We start from the raw sequence: 16,866 nt of genomic DNA, 5'->3' as shown, positions 1-16,866 counted from the left end.
GAATAACACATTGAAATAATATAATAAATACAAATAAAATTATACAAGCAAACATGTTGGACAGTCTTTAAAACAAACATTTAAATATATAAAAGGCTGGAACGAAGAATTTCCATATAAAACCAATCCTGATAACTACTAAAAAAGGAAGTGACTAGAAGAAGAGGTAGAGTGATCATCTTTCCATAGTGGAAGATCTTCGCCTCTGAAACCGGAAGTAGTTAACCGGTTTGCTGCGATGTTAGAAAAGACTCGATTGTTGTTTAGTTTACTCAAAACATTTAACGTGAAAAGAAAGAGATTTAACTTAAATTCTGTTTAACGTCGCGATGAATAACGCGAGCCCGTGTGACGTAAAAACAACTGAATCATGCGTTAAAACAGAAGTTAGCCCGTAGCTAACTGACTTACTCCAGCTGTAATCCTGTGTTGGCTAAAGCTAGCAGCTAAACAACAAACCACCAGAAGAAACTGTAAGTTCGACATCTTCCCCTTCCTCTCTGTTTACTTTAATTAGAAACACACAGGTTAACCTCTGCAGGAACAATGTACTAATGGAAAGTGTGCTAATGTTAGCTAATGCTAATAACCCTGTTGTTTGTGGAGAGTCTGAAAAGCTTCTTCAGCTGAAGATCACTGTAAATATCCATTGTTTCATCAATAGGTCCTAGATATGATTTGTGTTCCGACTGTACTGTATAGACCAGGATGTATGTACTGAAAGCAAACTGCACCACCAGTTGTGTGTGAATGTTCGAGCATCAGTGTTACTCAGTGTTTATGTTGAGGGTCGTTCTCAAAGCATCAGCTTGTTGCTTGAAGGAGTCCATGCTGGATGTCTCTGTCTGTTTATGACAATATTTAACAGTGGGCAAAGTTTTTCTTTTCCATAAATGCTGCTTCTGTTTTACTTCCGTCACATCTTTGCTGATTGTTGCCTAATAGATCAACGTTATGTATCCACAGATTCTGTTTCCTAAGTGCACTCTTATGGATGCTGTTTTTTTCTTACTCTTCTAGGTCTATAATTGTCGTTGTGTAAAGTTTAAAAATAATGTTTCATAAGGTTAACAAACGTGACATGATCATTTTATTTTGTTCTTTTGAGATTTAAGAGCTGCAAGAACAAATTCACATTCACATCCCTCTCATGTTTTCCACATTTTTGGGAGCATAGTGCAGACCCTAAAGTATTCAATGCTGTAGCTTCCTAAAAATGTACCACAGAGGAGTGTTTTTTTCTGCTCAGAACTGTTTTTCCACATGACATCAGTCTAATTTGAACTTAAACTGATTAATGTTCAGTGTGGTTCATTCTCTCCTTTAGTCAAAGATTTAATACTGTGTACTGTGCTTCTGCTCACAGGTACAACTTTGAAGAACCTACAAAATGGATGTCAGCATTGCTGTATCACTGATTCGAGGTCAGATGGGCTCTGTGGTTGAACGGGCTGTGAACGGAGCGGTGGAGACGGTGCTGGCCGAGATGCTCAAAGTGGTAGGAGTCAAATTTGAGGAGCTGAAAACCCAGCTGGCTCTGATGAAGAGGGACGTCACAGCGCTGCAGAGGGAGAAAGCCCTGAAAGAGAAGGAGAATGACAACATCCGAGCCAAGCTGCGCTACACCGAGCTGAAGCTAAAGTACTACAGGCAGGGGGTGGAGGAGGAGCTGCAGCAGAGAGCCTCTGCTTCCACTCTCGTCCGCATCCACCCTTCCTCCTTCCCTCAGACGCAGGCAGATGCTGCAGGCCTTTCGTCCACTGACACATCGCCATCATGTTCGACTCAGAACAGGACCACTGAGGGAGCACTGATGAGATGTAATCAAGGTAACCACAGCTAAAATGACCGACTTCCACTTCCCCTTCTCTCGCCACTGAGTTTTACTAGTTTCTGTGTTTGTGCTCCCAGAAAGCACCTTGCCACACAGCACAAGCAGGCGTGCCTTCAGAGTGCGTTGTCAGTCAGATGCGAGAGGTGCCAGCTCTGACTCGTCTGACTTGCTGCTTCCTGTCTCTCTTTCTGAGAACACACCTGCAGAGTCTCTGGACAGCAGCACAGGTACAGATCTGAGGGGTTCAGGGGTGGAGAGCTTCATGTTTTCTCCCAAAACCTCTGCTGCCATCACCAAATGAGATTGGAAATAATTGGTGATCTCAGGTAGAAGCATAACCCAAAATAATTCTCAATTGTTGCTTTTTCTCAGAAAACAGTTTTTTCATAAAATATGTTCGTAAATATCACTGCTGTCACATTATATCCTTGCACGGATTAAACACAGAGGCCTGTGTTTATGTTGTTTTGTCCCACAGAACAAGAAGCAGTCGAGAGAGTGAATGATTTTCTGGCTCCTCCTACTGTCCAGACCGTGACTTTGACTTTGGGGAAGAAGTCAGCGACTCGACCGCTTTGCCCTCATGGTTCTGTTCAGGCCGTCAGCTCCACACTGCCCTTCTCTGCTCCACAGGTAACAACACACACAGATTACACACACTGTACTGAAAAGGACAAAGAGAAAAAAATTGTCTACTTATATTACTCTATTCGTAGTACAGAAAATCATTGGAAGAAATAAATGGATGAGATTAGAAAAAGTAAACTAGATTATGTTTAATTTTTATATTTTGTATGTTTTGAATCCACAAATAGTTTTTTACTGTACAGGACATCATTGAACATTGAATGCTATTTAGGAAACACAGTAGCAGTTCTTAATAATTCATCATTTTCAATAAAAATCTGTGCAGCTTATGTATGGGTTTATATACACTCACCGGCCACTTTATTAGGCACACCTGTTCAATTGCTTGTTAACACAAATAGCTAATCAGCCAATCACATGGCAGCAATTCAATGCATTTAGGCATCTAGACGTGGTGAAGACGACTTGCTGAAGTTCAAACCAAGCATCAGAATGGGGAAGAAAGGGGATTTAAGTGACTTTGAACGTGGCATGGTTGTTGGTGCCAGACAGGCTGGTCTGAGTATTTCAAAAACTGCTGATCTACTGGGATTTTCATGCACAACCATCTCTAGGGTTTACAGAGAATGGTCCAAAAAAGAGAAAATATCCAGTGAGCGGCAGTTGTGTGGACGAAAATGCCTTGTTGATGTCAGAGGAGAATGGGCAGAGTGGTTCGAGATGATAGAAAGGCAACAGTAACTCAAATAACCACTCGTTACAACCAAGGTATGCAGAATACCATCTCTGAACGCACAACACGTCGAACCTTGAAGACCACACCGGGTGCCACTCCTGTCAGCTAAGAACAGGAAACTGAGGCTACAATTCGCACAGGCTCACCAAAATTGGACAATAGAAGATTGGAAAAACGTTGCCTGGTCTGATGAGTCTCGATTTCAGCTGCGACATTCAGATGGTAGGGTCAGAATTTGGCATAAACAACATGAAAGCATGGATCCATCCTGCCTTGTATCCATCCTGCCTTGTATCAACGGTTCAGGCTGGTAGTGGTGGTGTAATGGTGTGGGGGATATTTTCTTGGCACACTTTGGTACCCTTTAGTACCAATTGAGCATCGTTTAAACGCCACGCGTTGTTGAATCTATGCTACGAAAAATTAAGGCAGTTCTGAAGGCAAAAGGGGGTCCAACCTGGTACTAGCAAGGTGTACCTAATAAAGTGGCCGGTGAGTGTATATCTATATATTAAAGATTCAGTGTGTAGAATTTAGTGACTCTTAGTGGTGAAGTTGCATGTTGCAGCTGAATACCCCTCACCTCACCCTCAACTTCCAAACATGAGAGAGAACCTGTGGTAACCTTCAGTTGTCATAAAAACTCAAAAGGTGTTTAGCTTGTCCAGTTTTGGCTACTGTAAAAAAACATGGCGGCCTCAGTTGAGAGGACCTGCTCCAGATGTAAATATGAAATATTTAAATATAAAGGGAAAATTCTAGGTTAAAGAAAACAACAATTCGTACAATTTAGATGAAACACACTAGTGAAAATATCACAAGGATTATTTTATGTTCAAGTTATGACAATTGATCCTTTTCACTTAAATCTTACACACTGGACATCTAACTTTTCTCTGTTTTTAAATTATTATTAGTTAAATTATTTATTATTTAATTATTGTTAACTGTGTCATGTGTTCTACACATTTTATATTTAGTTAATGACAACGTATAAATAAAGACACTAGAAAAACCCTAAGTTGACTCGGACAGTAAAGTATAAAACTGAGTGTAAGTCGTGACCCCCTAACTATGAGAAGACTCGCATCTGACTGATGTCTTGCACTATAACACTATGCCGATTTCTCCTCACAGTCCTGGTCGTCTCCTGTTGTGATGCAGGTGAAGCAGGAGGCCCAGCAGCAGCGGCAGCAGGGGGAGGAAGAGGGTGTGATCTGTATCAAGGAGGAGCCTGAAGAGGAGCAGCAGGTGATGGCTACCTTAGGGTTGGACTACCAGGTGCAGCAGAGACTTTCAGGGTCCGAGGTGAGGCGAGAGCTCAATATAGTGTAGTGTATCATTTCTAAGTTGTTGTGGTAGTGATATCTATCCCTCAAGAGCAAAAGTTGTCAGTTATCAAACAGAACAAATCAATTTCTCCATCACCATTTACTATTTACTTTCACCATAGTGCTATTTAGCCACAGAACAGAATATTAAATGTATTTATCAAATAAACTCAATCTCATTTTATTTGTATAGCCTTTATTCACAAATCGCAGTTTACCTCATACGGCTTAACAATCTGTACAAGATGCAACATCCTCTGTCCTAAAACTTCACTAGGGAGCAAAGACTACAAAACCCTTTTAACAGGGATAGAATGTTATATTAATATATTGTTTCTCATTTTAATGACCACTTTACAACACAGTTTAGAGGACTGAACTGGAAGACAAGGGAATCGAACTATCAAGCCTCCAACAAGAGGTTGAAGCGCTCTAACTCCTGAGCCGCAGCCGCCCAGACTGTCGCTAAACATAACTCAGTGTTCATCTGTGCAAGAAACGATTGTTTTTGTTTCCTCCTCCAGGGTCAAAGTTCAGTGACAGAGCTTCAACCAAGCCAAGCAACTAAAACCACAGCCTTCAGCTCAGCTGGAACAAGCAACTGTGAGTAGATGTGAGAGTGTGAGCATGACGTCATGAACATGTAGATGAAATGATGCTGTATAGCTGTGTATATATATATATATATATATATATATATATATATATATATATATATATATATATATATATATATATATATATATATATATATATATATATATATATATATATATATATATATATATATATATATATATATATGTATTCTCCTACTTTCTTTCTCTGGCCAAAGTCTGTATTGATAACTACTTTAATGACTTAAGATCACTGATCATTGTATAAGTCTTCCTGTAAACTGTCCATAAATTCAACTTTTAATAAAAGCCCTACTAACTTTTCCATGTGTGTTCTCTCAGACCTGATGCTTCAGCCCATAGGCTCCCTGCCATCGATGGTGACCCTGCCATCCGGCATCCCACCTCTCCAGGAAGGGCGACCCTGGTCTAAAAACCTTAGCTTTTATGAACAATACAAACTGCGTAGGAACGAGCTCCAGCAGCGACGACTCAACAGGCGCAGAGAGCAGGAGGAAACGCTGCCTCAGCCGCTGCTGGCAGATATGGTAAGTCTCAGGGCAAACTCCCTCCTTACAGAAATATTCTGCATATTCAGTGTGTCTTTGCATCGAGCTGTTTTTAAATATGGGGACAATGTGTTGAAGTTGCGAGAGCGTCGAGAGAAGACCAGGCTGAGGGTGGCCAGATGGAGAGCAAAAAGGAAACTCCAGTTCTGTTTGAACCAGACTCAGGTCAGTGAAGACTCAAGCTGTTTTCAGACACAGTGAGCGAGTGGGCGTGTTGATGATGTTTTTAAAATGTGACGTTCACAAAATTAGAGGAATACAAATATCTCAGGATGAAAAAGTGAAAAGACGACGATGAGGACATCAACTTGGAAACCTTGAAGAACTTCTTCTGTTAGTCTGGAAGCTTTTAGTGATTCATCTAGCTTCATTCTGAGTGACTGATGTTAATGTGGACTCACCCAACTTAACTTAACATTAAACCTGACACGTGACAGAACAGCAGCAGATCCTACTTAAGATTTCATGGTCAACACATGACCTGATTGCCCAGTATCCACTACCTGGAGCTACTCCACACCGACCTCACTTTTGCTCACTGATAAAGACTCACCAGAAGACTTTCCTGTTGCATTGGAGTATCATTAACATAGACGGGCTGTTGATTGTTTTCTCTTCTTCACTCTTAGGGTCAAGGTGGCGCTGCAGGTCTTTCTCAACCTTTTGTTCCCATCAGGAGCAAACATCAGGAGGGCAGAGAATCTTGTGGTGGGATGATCTTCTGAATTCTGGTTGTAAAGCAGCGTATGATGATTGACATTGGTACATCGAACAGTGAAAGACATATTTCATGTATGAGAATGAGAAGCTTCATGATTATAGACTGTAATTCCTAGCTGTCAATCACGACATTTCAAATCCTTTTTGTATCCTCAAATAAATAATTAAAACCAGACTTATCAGAAACATGAACACTTGGAACAAACATCAGTGTGATAAGAACTACCTGAAAATATGTACGTCAAACAGGCTTCTTGTCAAACATGGTCTATAAACATGGTTTTATAGTCTTTATACAGATTAGGTGAAATTAAATTGTTAAGTGATGTCATCAGACAGCGGCACAAATTCTAAATTGTTTTCGTCATCTTGTGTTCCAGCTTCCTCCAGTGGTCATCATAGACTGAGCTCCACACTGCCTCAGTCCAGCAGCTTCCTTGACAACAACGTGTCTGTGACAAACACCATCACCACTGCTCTGCCCTTTATAACCTCCATTTCCTCCTCTTCTCTGCTCCCGGGAAGCTCCATCATGGCTGCACACCAGCACACTGTGACATCAACGTCGTCATCCTCGTCCTACCCCCAGATCAGCCAGAGCTTTTCCCTGACAGACGTAGATATCTTACAGTGAGAAGTCACAACTGTGACTGTGCACACAATAATATGTCGTATCATTGATGTTCAACAGAGGTCAGAGGTGGATTAGTGATGCTACACAGTGTTACACAAGTGAGAGCTGTGACGTTAAGTATTACTTATTTATTTTTCAGGTCAAAATTAAGTCGAAAACTAAATTAAACATAACAACTCTGACAAAATTTATATTTACTTCAACACGTAAAAACTTAACAATAACGAGAAGTAATACAACTTGAAATCATGCTGTAGCCTAACTAGAATGTCAATTAGTTGCACTCATACCTCCAGAAACAATTTAAAATTCAATTGTTCATGGGGTAGGCTACGTGCGTACATACAGCGAAGAAGCATGAATTGGGTTCTAATGAGCAGAGATGATATATTAATCAATGGCGGATCTTTATCAGTTGCCATATACAGACAAAAACCTTAAAAGAGTACATTGTAAGAAATCCTTTACTCTGAATTTACATCTTTTACACAATAACACCCAACTTCAACAGAACATAACAGTTGCTGTAAACATAAAATCAAATTAAATTTTTGTTAAGTAAACAACTTCAACATCCAGAATTTCATACTTAAATCATTTCAATCAATCAAATTTTATTTGTATAGCCCATATTCACAAATCACAATTTGTCTCATAGGGCTTTAACAAGGTGTGACATCCTCTGCCTTTAACCCTCAACAAGAGTAAGGAAAAACTACTACATGATTTGTATGTTTGTGTAAAATTATGTAGAAACCTTCAACAATATATGTTATTGGTTGACTGAAGTCATAAACCTGTAAAAAGTTGTTTGCAATGAATGTAATGCCACAGGGACAATCTCTCATTATGTTTGTCAGAGTGCAAGTGACTAATTGGTGCAATTTGCTGTGACGTTGAAATGTGAGCTTCACGCCAGAATCGCTGAAATGACACGTTACAAGTATTATTTTATCTCTGGGGTCGTTAACAAGAAACATGTCAAGGCTGCTAGAAAGAAAAAGGTTTTAGTTTTTTGCAATCACCATATAAAAATCTGACTGAAACCTTGATTGGTTCTAATAAATGCAGCTAAAATAAAAAAAGTGTCAAACTGTTTTTTTTGCATATGAATTGGGAATTTCTCAGGCACCGAAGAAAGATTTTCACTGGACTCAAAGATTAACTGATTAGATTTCAGCGGTCAAAGGTGAAAGATCAGTGACCTCATACAAATATGTATGTAGACTGAAGACTGAGTGCGGTCTTTCTAGTTTGCAAATATTCTTCAGATGAGGAAAAAGCTGAAAGAGATGCAGTGGGTTTCTATTATCTAAAAGGTCCTTCTGAGCAGAAGGTACAGTTATTGTATGTTTGTGTTATCCATTGACGATCCTCTGAGAGAGGGCTCCAGGCAGTGTGTAGAAGAGCAGGGCGAGGAACAGCATGCAGATGAGCAGGATCAGGGCGATGATGATGTACTTTTTGTAGCTTCGCCAAATAAGGTGGAAGAAACACTTGAAGGGATTCACAAACCACGAAAACGAGGTGTCTGGACGACTGAGGTGAGCAGAGAGGGGGGGAAAAAAGTAAAGTAGTTATTATTACATATTACATTTGGAAGCTTTGCTTTTTGTTACCAGCACAAGTCATCTTGGTTATTTGTCTTTTACTTTGGTTTCGGAAGCGGCTCCGGCTCCTTGCGCGCTCGTCCAACAGGATTTTTCTCCGCCTCCTCAGCGGTCACAAGATGAAACTCCGCCTCCACTTTCCCCTGATGCATGCAGAGCACACGGAACACATATCAGTCAATGTCTCGGCTGTACGACCTGATGTATATGTGTGTGTGTGTGTGTGTGTACCGTCAGCTCTCCAGATTTGCTGAAGGGCCACCAGCCTCTTGCTCTCTTCTGCTGGAAGATGGAGATTCTCTCTGTACCGTCCGTCAACATGTCCGCCTTACAGGACTTGGCTGCCTTTGCCCCACGAGGGAAACCATGGAGGTCTAACTCGACAGTGCCTACACACAGACACACCCACAGACAGAAGATGGTTTAAACTTCTATGTTGTCGTGAGCATTTACTGCAAAGAGAGATGACATTGGAGATGGTTTGTACGGCCACTGAACTGATGGAGGCTGAAGGAGTTGTCCGGCCAATGAGAGACCTGGATGTCTGCGACATGTAGTTACAATTCTAGGTATGTGCACATCAGGCTACAGTGAAGGGTTTGCAAACACACACCTAGGAAGTCGTCGGAGGAGAGCGTCTCAAAGTCCCAGACCTGCAACATGAGGATGGCGGGAAGCTTCTGCTCCGTTTTATCCAGAGAGAAAATGCTGTCTCTCTTCCTCACCACTATAACCTGTGGGAGACAACAGTATTAACAAATATGTGTAATTTCACTCATGCCCTTTATCTACCGGAGGCAAATGTGATGAGGGTAATCCAGAGGAAATAGAAGGTGAACTTGTTTTACTCTTGTAGTTCATGTTTCTACGTCTGCCAAACAACCTGGGCTGCTGGGGATTGTGGGTCATGATCAGTACCTTCTCAGCAGGCAGGTAGCTGAACGGGAAGACAAAGCGCCAGTTGAAGTTTCCCTCTCCAGTCAGAGAGTTGTAGTGGACGTCAGTCTCCTGTCGGTCGTCCTCTAAACCTTTCAACCAGCTACAGAGAAAGACAATAAGTCTCTGTGTTAAATAGTGATAATTAACACATAGTGAATGGATATAATTGTTGGGAGAAGGCAAACAGGCTACAAGTTATAGTTTTATGATTTCATACCACATTATGCATTATTATTGGTTATTTAATGTATTAAAGTCATTAAGAATGAATTTTCTTATTTCAAGTTCTATACAATTTCAAGTACTATTTCAAGTTGTATTTGTTTGTTTCTTATTCTTTATAGTTATTTATAGTAAAGTTTAAAGTTAAACTGTAAAATATCGAAGCTCGATTACATTTCTTTTTCAAAATGACATCTTAGGAATCGATGACAATTTTTGAAATTATATCCGCAAAATAAAAACCAACAATGTGTTTGAGCTTGTTATTACCCCTTGACGTAAATATCACTGGACTGTTGACCGGTCAGGAAGTTACTGTCCTCTAGAATCACATCCTCTGTGTTCCAGACGATGATTCGTAACTCGTACCTGAACACACACATTCAGGTATTTACTGTCATTTCAAAAGAAAAAAAATCAAGACTTTAACCAAGAGACGCAGCCCTCACCCTTTTGGTGTACGAGGTGAAATGTCCACTGGAGGTCCAGGATGAGGCAAGTCCATGGGAAACATGTCGACCCACATCTGGACCTGACCCTACACACACACGAACACAAACATTTACACGGCATTAGTGTTCACCCTATGGTTGTTGGTGTGCTGATGTGAATAGAATCATGCATCATATAACTGTCAACTGTATTCTTTGTTTGACCTGTGTTGAGGCTTTTATTTGCTGCCAGATAATTTTAATAATTTGATTACTTTTATTTCACTCAGACTGAGACACAGACAATCACAGGTGCAGATCAATCATGGCAACAACATTCATTTCCTGTTGTGCAAGCTGTCTTTAAAGGGAAAGCAAAATGTTCTTTTGTTGCTGCAATTGAACTGAATTACAGAGCTTTTATTTTGAAAAGTTGTGAACTTGGGTCTGAAGATAGTAGTCGAAGTAATGTATGACAAAATAATATCAGTTCAGTAAATCATTCAAACTTATATATAAACCACACACGTGAACATTCATGAAGAAAATTCTGATTCATTTGATAAAAGAAACTGACTATAAAACCGTCAGTGCAGATAAACCAGGTAGGATGTACACAAAGTGTTTTGAGAAGACTCACTAATGACAAGGAATAATTCTGAAGTATCGACACAGGACAAGAGAAGACAACATTACAAACACACGCTTACAACGCGGACTGAACTAGTTAGGAGCAGTGTCTAAAAATAGTAACATGCAGCAAACCATGTGCTGAGTTAAGGTTTAGGTCTACCTGGTCCATGCCGGGCCGGGCCTTGTGGAACAGAGTTCTGGTCTCGATGTGTTCTGGAACCAGTTTGCAACCCACAGCTGGAATCTCGGCCCAGCGGTGCAGGATCTTCAGAGACAAGTGTTCATAGGACTCCACTGGCTGGTCTGAAACACATCATACATACTATCAAAAACTAACATTCACCATTACAAGGTGGATTACTGCAGACCTCTGTCCCTGCAGATCTAGATATCCGACGCCTCATAAGAGCAGTGTTCAGTCCAGTTTACCTTCATCCATGAAAAGTGTTTTGCCAGTGAAGACTTTGCCCGCGAGAGTGATGCGTCCTGGGCTAAAATGAGGATCGTCCAGACCGTTGTCTTTGCACAGCTTGGACAGCAGCTCTGATGGCTTCAGAGAGTCTCTCCAGGCGTTATAGCCGTCACTGACAAACAGAGGGAGGGAGCAGGTTCAGTAAAAGTAAAAAACCTGTTCGCTATGATCATCTCTCCATGAACCAAATGCAAAATGATGTGAAAATCAAGCAGAGGGAAGGCAAAGGCCCACACGTACAGACTGTACTCAGTGGGGATTCCACAGGTGGCTCTGTGTCGGCTGTAGAATCGGTTCTCCAGGTCAATGCGGGTCTCCCCGATCAGGTCGTCTCCTCCCACCATGTCATAGTCATAGATCAGCACTGACAGCAGAGAGTCCTGAGGGAATGTTGCCTGCATCTCATAAGATCTGGAAGACGGAGAACCAGCGTGAGAGGTTACGTGTCAGAAGCACGGGATTCTGCTGTAGTCGACCAACTACTTACCTTCCAAACACAGGATTTAGCTGTTTGGGAATGTATTTGTCTCTGTCTTTGATTTCATTTTTACCAAGACGAAGAACAATGTACGGGTCCGACTTTCCATCTGGGTCAGACGGATGGAGGTTAGAGGCCTGGAGAGAAGATCAAATACAAAGTCAATGCAGTAATGCAAAAAGTTGAACTTGTGCAGAGGATTGGCACAATGCAGAATTATATTTGTATTATATGTTTGATGCCTTCCTCTACCATGACCTTTTTATGATTCATTTAGTATAACAGATATGCCAGAGGGATAAAAAGGAGAAGACTTGGAGAAACGTCAACAAAACAGCAGGATCCCCAGGTAGGTTTCTAAAAATGTATCAGTTACTATATTCCAGCTACTGGTTGTACTTTACTACAAACTAAGTTAGCACTAGCGTTCTCTGCCATCCCCAGTACATCAGTTTCGCAGTTACTTGTTACACAAAGCAAAATGTTGCATCGTTTTTGGTTTGAACGCACCATAAAAAGGGGAAACAAGGTCTTACGAGGGACTTACAGACACTATATAAACCCGTATGAGGACTTGGGACGGGCCGTTGCGAGGGATTCCTCTGCTGACTCTGAATTGCCCTGTGTCCGCAGATTCATCCCAGTCCCCTTCCTCATCCTCAGAAAGTTTATACAGGCAGAATCTCCCCTGCAGAGAAGATCACAGCACAATGTGGAATAGATCAGTACTGCTCATGCTTCCCCAGATACAGTAGCGTATACAGTACGGACAACAATCAACCAAACTGTCTCACCTTGAATTTGCCGATGAAGCGCTCCTCAGTCGCTCCATCATCCTCATTGGCCTTCCCTCTGAACAACTCATATGTGCTCACCCAATCATCGAATGGCCCGAACTCTGCCTCCAGCTCTTTGTTGTACGGCTGAAAATGTATAAATACCAAAATACAGTGGTTGATCTCATTTGATATCAAAAGATTCAGATTCTACTGTAATCTTATTGGAGCGAGTACCTTGAGTGTGGCTAATTTAGTAGGTAGACCAACATTAAGCATTACGGTCTGTTTTCCTTTCGGCTTTTTCTTCTTGTCTCCGTCTGAGTGGGTGCTGACTGATGGAACAAACAAGACATGTTTTCAGTGCAAACACTCACTCTGAGAAACGTGGTATATGTGTGAAGGGGAAGGGTTGACGTTGTAACTTAAGAAACTCCACGCTCCAAAGTCACTGAGAAACCTCCATCTCCACCAGAAGAAAAGAATGGAAAATAGGTGTAGTTTCCATTTAATCCCTTACGCTCAAGAGAATTTGTCAGAAATCCTTTAAATGCGGCCCACTTCCATGTTAAAGAACGCTGTGGTGATCGCTTTATAATAACATCATTAGTCCAAGTGGTCACCACAACGTTGTCCACAGCTAAAAGTTTGTAAAGAAACAAAAGCTGCAGGGTAACAGTAGTGACTGCAGGGGATATCATGCAGTGACAGAACCTCTAGTGTATCAACATCATCCAAACACAGAGCTGTCGACATGTAGCCACAGAGTTGTACCACAGAAACCAGTAAGATTCAATCAATCAATCAATCAATCAAATTTTGTTTGTATAGCCCATATTCACAAGTCACAGTTTTAGTCAGACCCAGCAGAAGATTTCCTCTAAGGAAGGTTTAAATAAAGTCAACAGATGGTGGGTTAGGACTTTAAAATGCTCCATTTCCCTGAATCACACAACTTCGTCCTTACCCAGAGATTCTATTCCCTCGCCGAGAATGGAGTGGTACTGCAGAGCTGCAATACACAACAATGTGTGTGGGAACCCTATGTTATTTACACCTTTTTATTTGAGATGTAAGTTCACAGTATCAGTGGTGACATGCAGCAACATGCAGTTGATTTTGAAAAGATCTTTATCTATAATAATATCTGTTTTTTTAAATTGTCAGTAAATAACAGAAGTCTCAGACACAACCTGGTAACTACACTGACTCTCATCTGCTTAAGCCTCCATCCGTCTCTTCCCTCCTGTTATCTGACCTCACCTGTAATCCCTACTATTAATTCCAGACATTTTTCTGTATTTGTATTTCTTCTCCCCTTCACAGTTTAAATAAACAGGTGAACAGCTCTTTGTGCAGCGGTGGTGGTGCAGCTTCAGGTTCTGTGGCAGAATATGTTTTTACTTGCCATGGCTCAATCACTTTTACAGTTTCAGAAAGAAAAACTGAAACCATCAACGCAGGTCCAACAGCCCTTTCCAGACAGTCAGGTTTAGAACACTGAACTCGTTATTTTAATTATGTCAAACAATTTATTCTATGTCTGGTATGAGAGCATAACATATTGATTTCACTGCAGCTAATCAATGCTTCCTGTTTTTAGGCTGGAGAGTAACTCCTGTTCAGAACAGAATTTAATAAGTGTCCTATAGAATAAATATAAATACAGATATCTATATCAGTAATTAGAAATCATAACTGATGCAGCAGAACCAGATGTGTCACCTTTTTTATTCCATGTATACTTCTTCCTTGTCCAGACCTGACCTAACCTACATTACCCACAATGCAAAGTGACCGCAGACAGATCAGTCAGACGGAATGTAGCCTCGAGCCTCATACGGAGATGTGAGAACTACATGCAGTTTGGGTAAGGTCACTGGTTATTTTCATTCGCAAACACAACTGGCGCTGACTCAAGTGACATCACATGAGGCAATGCATCAGACTTCACAAAGCAGGCGAGTTTAACTTTTACACATCTGCATACAAGACATGTAATCACACCTTGATATGTATACAACTGCTGGAGTTTATGTTTACAATGTGTCACTGGTTGGATTTGTTGAGGATCTAAAGAGGTAAAGGATCAAAACTATGGTAAATAACGAACAGATGATCTTCATCTTATTATCGCCACATTATGTTGACATCCGACATTGGACGAGGACATGATGTCACATTAGAGGAGTTCTTACCATTTTCAAAGCCCTGAGGGAACATGGATTCATCTTTTTTGGCCTGAAACACACAGACGTGCACATGGTCACATCTTTTATTTTCAAAAATCAAGAAAAACAAACCCGAGCTACCTCTTTCTCTACAGATGCGTAGTATTTAGACCACCAGTCGATGACGCTCTCTGCTGATTCGTCAGCGATGGTCCGCCTCTTTCTCTTGGTGGAGCGACTGTGACAGCTTTTACCGCTGCCGTCCTGGATTGAAAATTTACAAAACGTGCAAATAATATTTAGACATTGATATGAGGGATATTCATTGTTGCAGTTACTCCTGTTCCATGTACACGTGCAGTAACATTCACCTTTTTCTTCCTGGGTTCTCTCTTTGGGGTGGGCGGGGCTGGAGGCGGAGCTTCATCCTCCACAGTGATGAGTAAATCCTGATTTGTCAGAGGTACAGCCGAACTGGTTTCTCCAGCAAACTGCGACGGTCCTGCAGGATGAAAGAGAAAGAGAGAGTTCTGTTGAAGGACAAGACTAAAAGCTGTTTTCAGACATGAGCTCCTGATTATGCCTTGACAATTGGGTCCAGACATTTTGCAGAGTTTGTCCTTCACAAATGAAAAACGCAGCAGGAGATTGTCCGGGGCAGACTCGTTCACAATATCAAGAAAATGTGCGGAACATTGAGGCGAGGGCTGTAGCTGGGTAGAGCAGCAGGAGGTAGGACATGACGTATAAATTCTGCTGTGGAAAGATCAATGTTTTTGTTTACAGCACATCCACAGCGGCGTGGGTTCTTATCATCTTGTCCTCTTTCCAAGTTGACGTCTTCGCTTGCGTCTACGAGATATTTGTATTTCTTTTTTGTTTTTTTTGCCAGTTTTTTTGCCTTTGTCAGTTTTGCATCTGTCACGTGTGGCAAATGTCATCAACACAATGGACAATATCCTGCTGTATTCTCACATGGACTCACTCGGACATTTTCCAGACATTTTCCAAGGGGGCTGCAGGAAGAGTTTTAGAAAATGTCCAGAGTAACTGACTCTGACATTTGTGTTTTCACATTCAGCCCCTCCGAATAGCTTCAAGAAAATATCCGCAGTCCAGTTTTTCACTATTGAGGGTCTTGCATATTTGTTTGTGTGCTGGCCACACACACACACACACACACACACACACACACACACACACACACACACACACACACACACACACACACACACACACACACACACACACACACACACACTGGGGTATTACCCTCAGTGCTTTGTGGGTCTAGTGTCAGTGCGGTTCCAGGGGCGTATGGGACACTGGGCGGTGTGGGAGCCTCGGTGGGAGCGGGCGGAGCCGGCGGTGGGATGTATTTAAAGGCTTTGAGGTTGTTGATGATGTGGTTTCCAACCAGCGTGCTGCGACCGAAGGCCCGCCAATCAACGACAGTGATACTGAGAGGAGGGTGGAGGAGCTCGTTCTCTGGCAACTGCTACAGGACAAGAAAGTGAAAGATCTATGTCAAAGATTTTTTATCCCCCTGGTCAAACTCCATTGTTGCATAGTACACTACATGGTCAAAAGCATATGGACACTTGAACATTTCACCTTAATACAATTGCTAATCATCTCATTCCAAACCATTAACTTTTTGCTGTTGCCACAAATTGACTTTTATCTGAAATGTCATCATATGTGGGCAGGTGGTGTGAGGATGCTCCAATAGTATTCCCACTATATGCACTATGTGCAGAATGATTATTATAATGTTATGTTGTGAAGGTCGTACTGTTCTTACCAGGTCTATGGCATCAACCAGTGTGGTGAAGTTTGGGTTGGACTTGTACTTCTGAATGATGGAGGATCGCAATGTTTTACCTGCACACTCTATAAAGACCTAGAGAGCGAGAGAGAGAGAGTGAATTATTTAACTTGTTCACCTGTTTTTCTTCATCTGAAATGACAAACTGTGCATCAGGGTTTTGGGGGAAAGTTTTTATAATCCAAAAATATGATTGACGAGAAAATATGACAACAAAATGCGTAATTAATAAGGAATGTATAATGAATAAAATTAACTCAACTTGTTTTAGTTTTTT

At 41.3% G+C, this 16,866-nt stretch overlaps 2 protein-coding genes across 7 annotated transcripts in view; one reads left to right on the top strand and one right to left on the bottom strand.

Annotated features, from left to right (window-relative positions):
- Positions 1 to 106: 106 nt before the first annotated feature.
- Positions 107 to 8,022, top strand: si:ch211-67e16.4. Of its 5 annotated transcripts, none has more exons than XM_034574675.1 (10): positions 108 to 473; positions 1,367 to 1,829; positions 1,912 to 2,061; positions 2,322 to 2,467; positions 4,296 to 4,466; positions 5,014 to 5,092; positions 5,449 to 5,654; positions 5,754 to 5,840; positions 6,305 to 6,383; positions 6,776 to 8,022. In XM_034574675.1, exons 2-10 carry the CDS (start codon positions 1,391 to 1,393, stop codon positions 7,027 to 7,029), a joined length of 1,611 nt encoding a protein of 536 aa, XP_034430566.1. In that variant the 5' UTR covers positions 108 to 473; positions 1,367 to 1,390; the 3' UTR covers positions 7,030 to 8,022. The 5 variants fall into 5 exon arrangements, with proteins under 5 accessions (XP_034430568.1, XP_034430566.1, XP_034430565.1 ...); XM_034574674.1 differs by having other exon boundaries at positions 2,319 to 2,467; XM_034574676.1 differs by having other exon boundaries at positions 2,313 to 2,467; positions 4,323 to 4,466.
- LOC117755130 (5'-AMP-activated protein kinase subunit gamma-1-like) overlaps positions 7,400 to 16,866 on the bottom strand; it is a 32,527-nt gene continuing 23,060 nt past the window's right edge. For both annotated transcript variants that reach the window (XM_034574670.1, XM_034574669.1), the window contains exons 27-46: positions 16,566 to 16,664; positions 16,034 to 16,259; positions 15,133 to 15,263; positions 14,903 to 15,025; positions 14,789 to 14,831; positions 13,558 to 13,602; positions 12,828 to 12,925; positions 12,609 to 12,737; positions 12,362 to 12,502; positions 11,824 to 11,951; positions 11,577 to 11,747; positions 11,294 to 11,448; positions 11,025 to 11,167; positions 10,250 to 10,338; positions 10,071 to 10,169; positions 9,558 to 9,678; positions 9,253 to 9,373; positions 8,871 to 9,028; positions 8,682 to 8,782; positions 7,400 to 8,568 (exon numbers count right to left, since the gene is read on the bottom strand). In XM_034574670.1, the coding sequence (XP_034430561.1) occupies positions 8,388 to 8,568; positions 8,682 to 8,782; positions 8,871 to 9,028; positions 9,253 to 9,373; positions 9,558 to 9,678; positions 10,071 to 10,169; positions 10,250 to 10,338; positions 11,025 to 11,167; positions 11,294 to 11,448; positions 11,577 to 11,747; positions 11,824 to 11,951; positions 12,362 to 12,502; positions 12,609 to 12,737; positions 12,828 to 12,925; positions 13,558 to 13,602; positions 14,789 to 14,831; positions 14,903 to 15,025; positions 15,133 to 15,263; positions 16,034 to 16,259; positions 16,566 to 16,664 (2,502 nt within the window). In that variant the 3' untranslated portion in view covers positions 7,400 to 8,387. The remainder of the gene's footprint in view (positions 8,569 to 8,681; positions 8,783 to 8,870; positions 9,029 to 9,252; positions 9,374 to 9,557; positions 9,679 to 10,070; positions 10,170 to 10,249; positions 10,339 to 11,024; positions 11,168 to 11,293; positions 11,449 to 11,576; positions 11,748 to 11,823; positions 11,952 to 12,361; positions 12,503 to 12,608; positions 12,738 to 12,827; positions 12,926 to 13,557; positions 13,603 to 14,788; positions 14,832 to 14,902; positions 15,026 to 15,132; positions 15,264 to 16,033; positions 16,260 to 16,565; positions 16,665 to 16,866) is intronic.

Source organism: Hippoglossus hippoglossus, chromosome 21 (assembly GCF_009819705.1).
Source record: "Hippoglossus hippoglossus isolate fHipHip1 chromosome 21, fHipHip1.pri, whole genome shotgun sequence".
NCBI lineage: Eukaryota > Metazoa > Chordata > Actinopteri > Pleuronectiformes > Pleuronectidae > Hippoglossus > Hippoglossus hippoglossus.
Note: the sequence above shows the minus strand (reverse complement) of the source record. Positions and strands in the feature narration are given on the sequence as shown.

Coding starts and splice junctions, on each gene's coding strand:
- si:ch211-67e16.4 (XM_034574673.1), top strand. CDS start 1,391: ATGGATGTCAGCATTGCTGTATCACTGATTCGAGGTCAGATGGGCTCT. Junction 4,467..5,013: donor AGAGACTTTCAGGGTCCGAG/GTGAGGCGAGAG, acceptor TTCCTCCTCCAG/GGTCAAAGTTCAGTGACAGA. Junction 5,655..5,753: donor AGCCGCTGCTGGCAGATATG/GTAAGTCTCAGG, acceptor AATGTGTTGAAG/TTGCGAGAGCGTCGAGAGAA.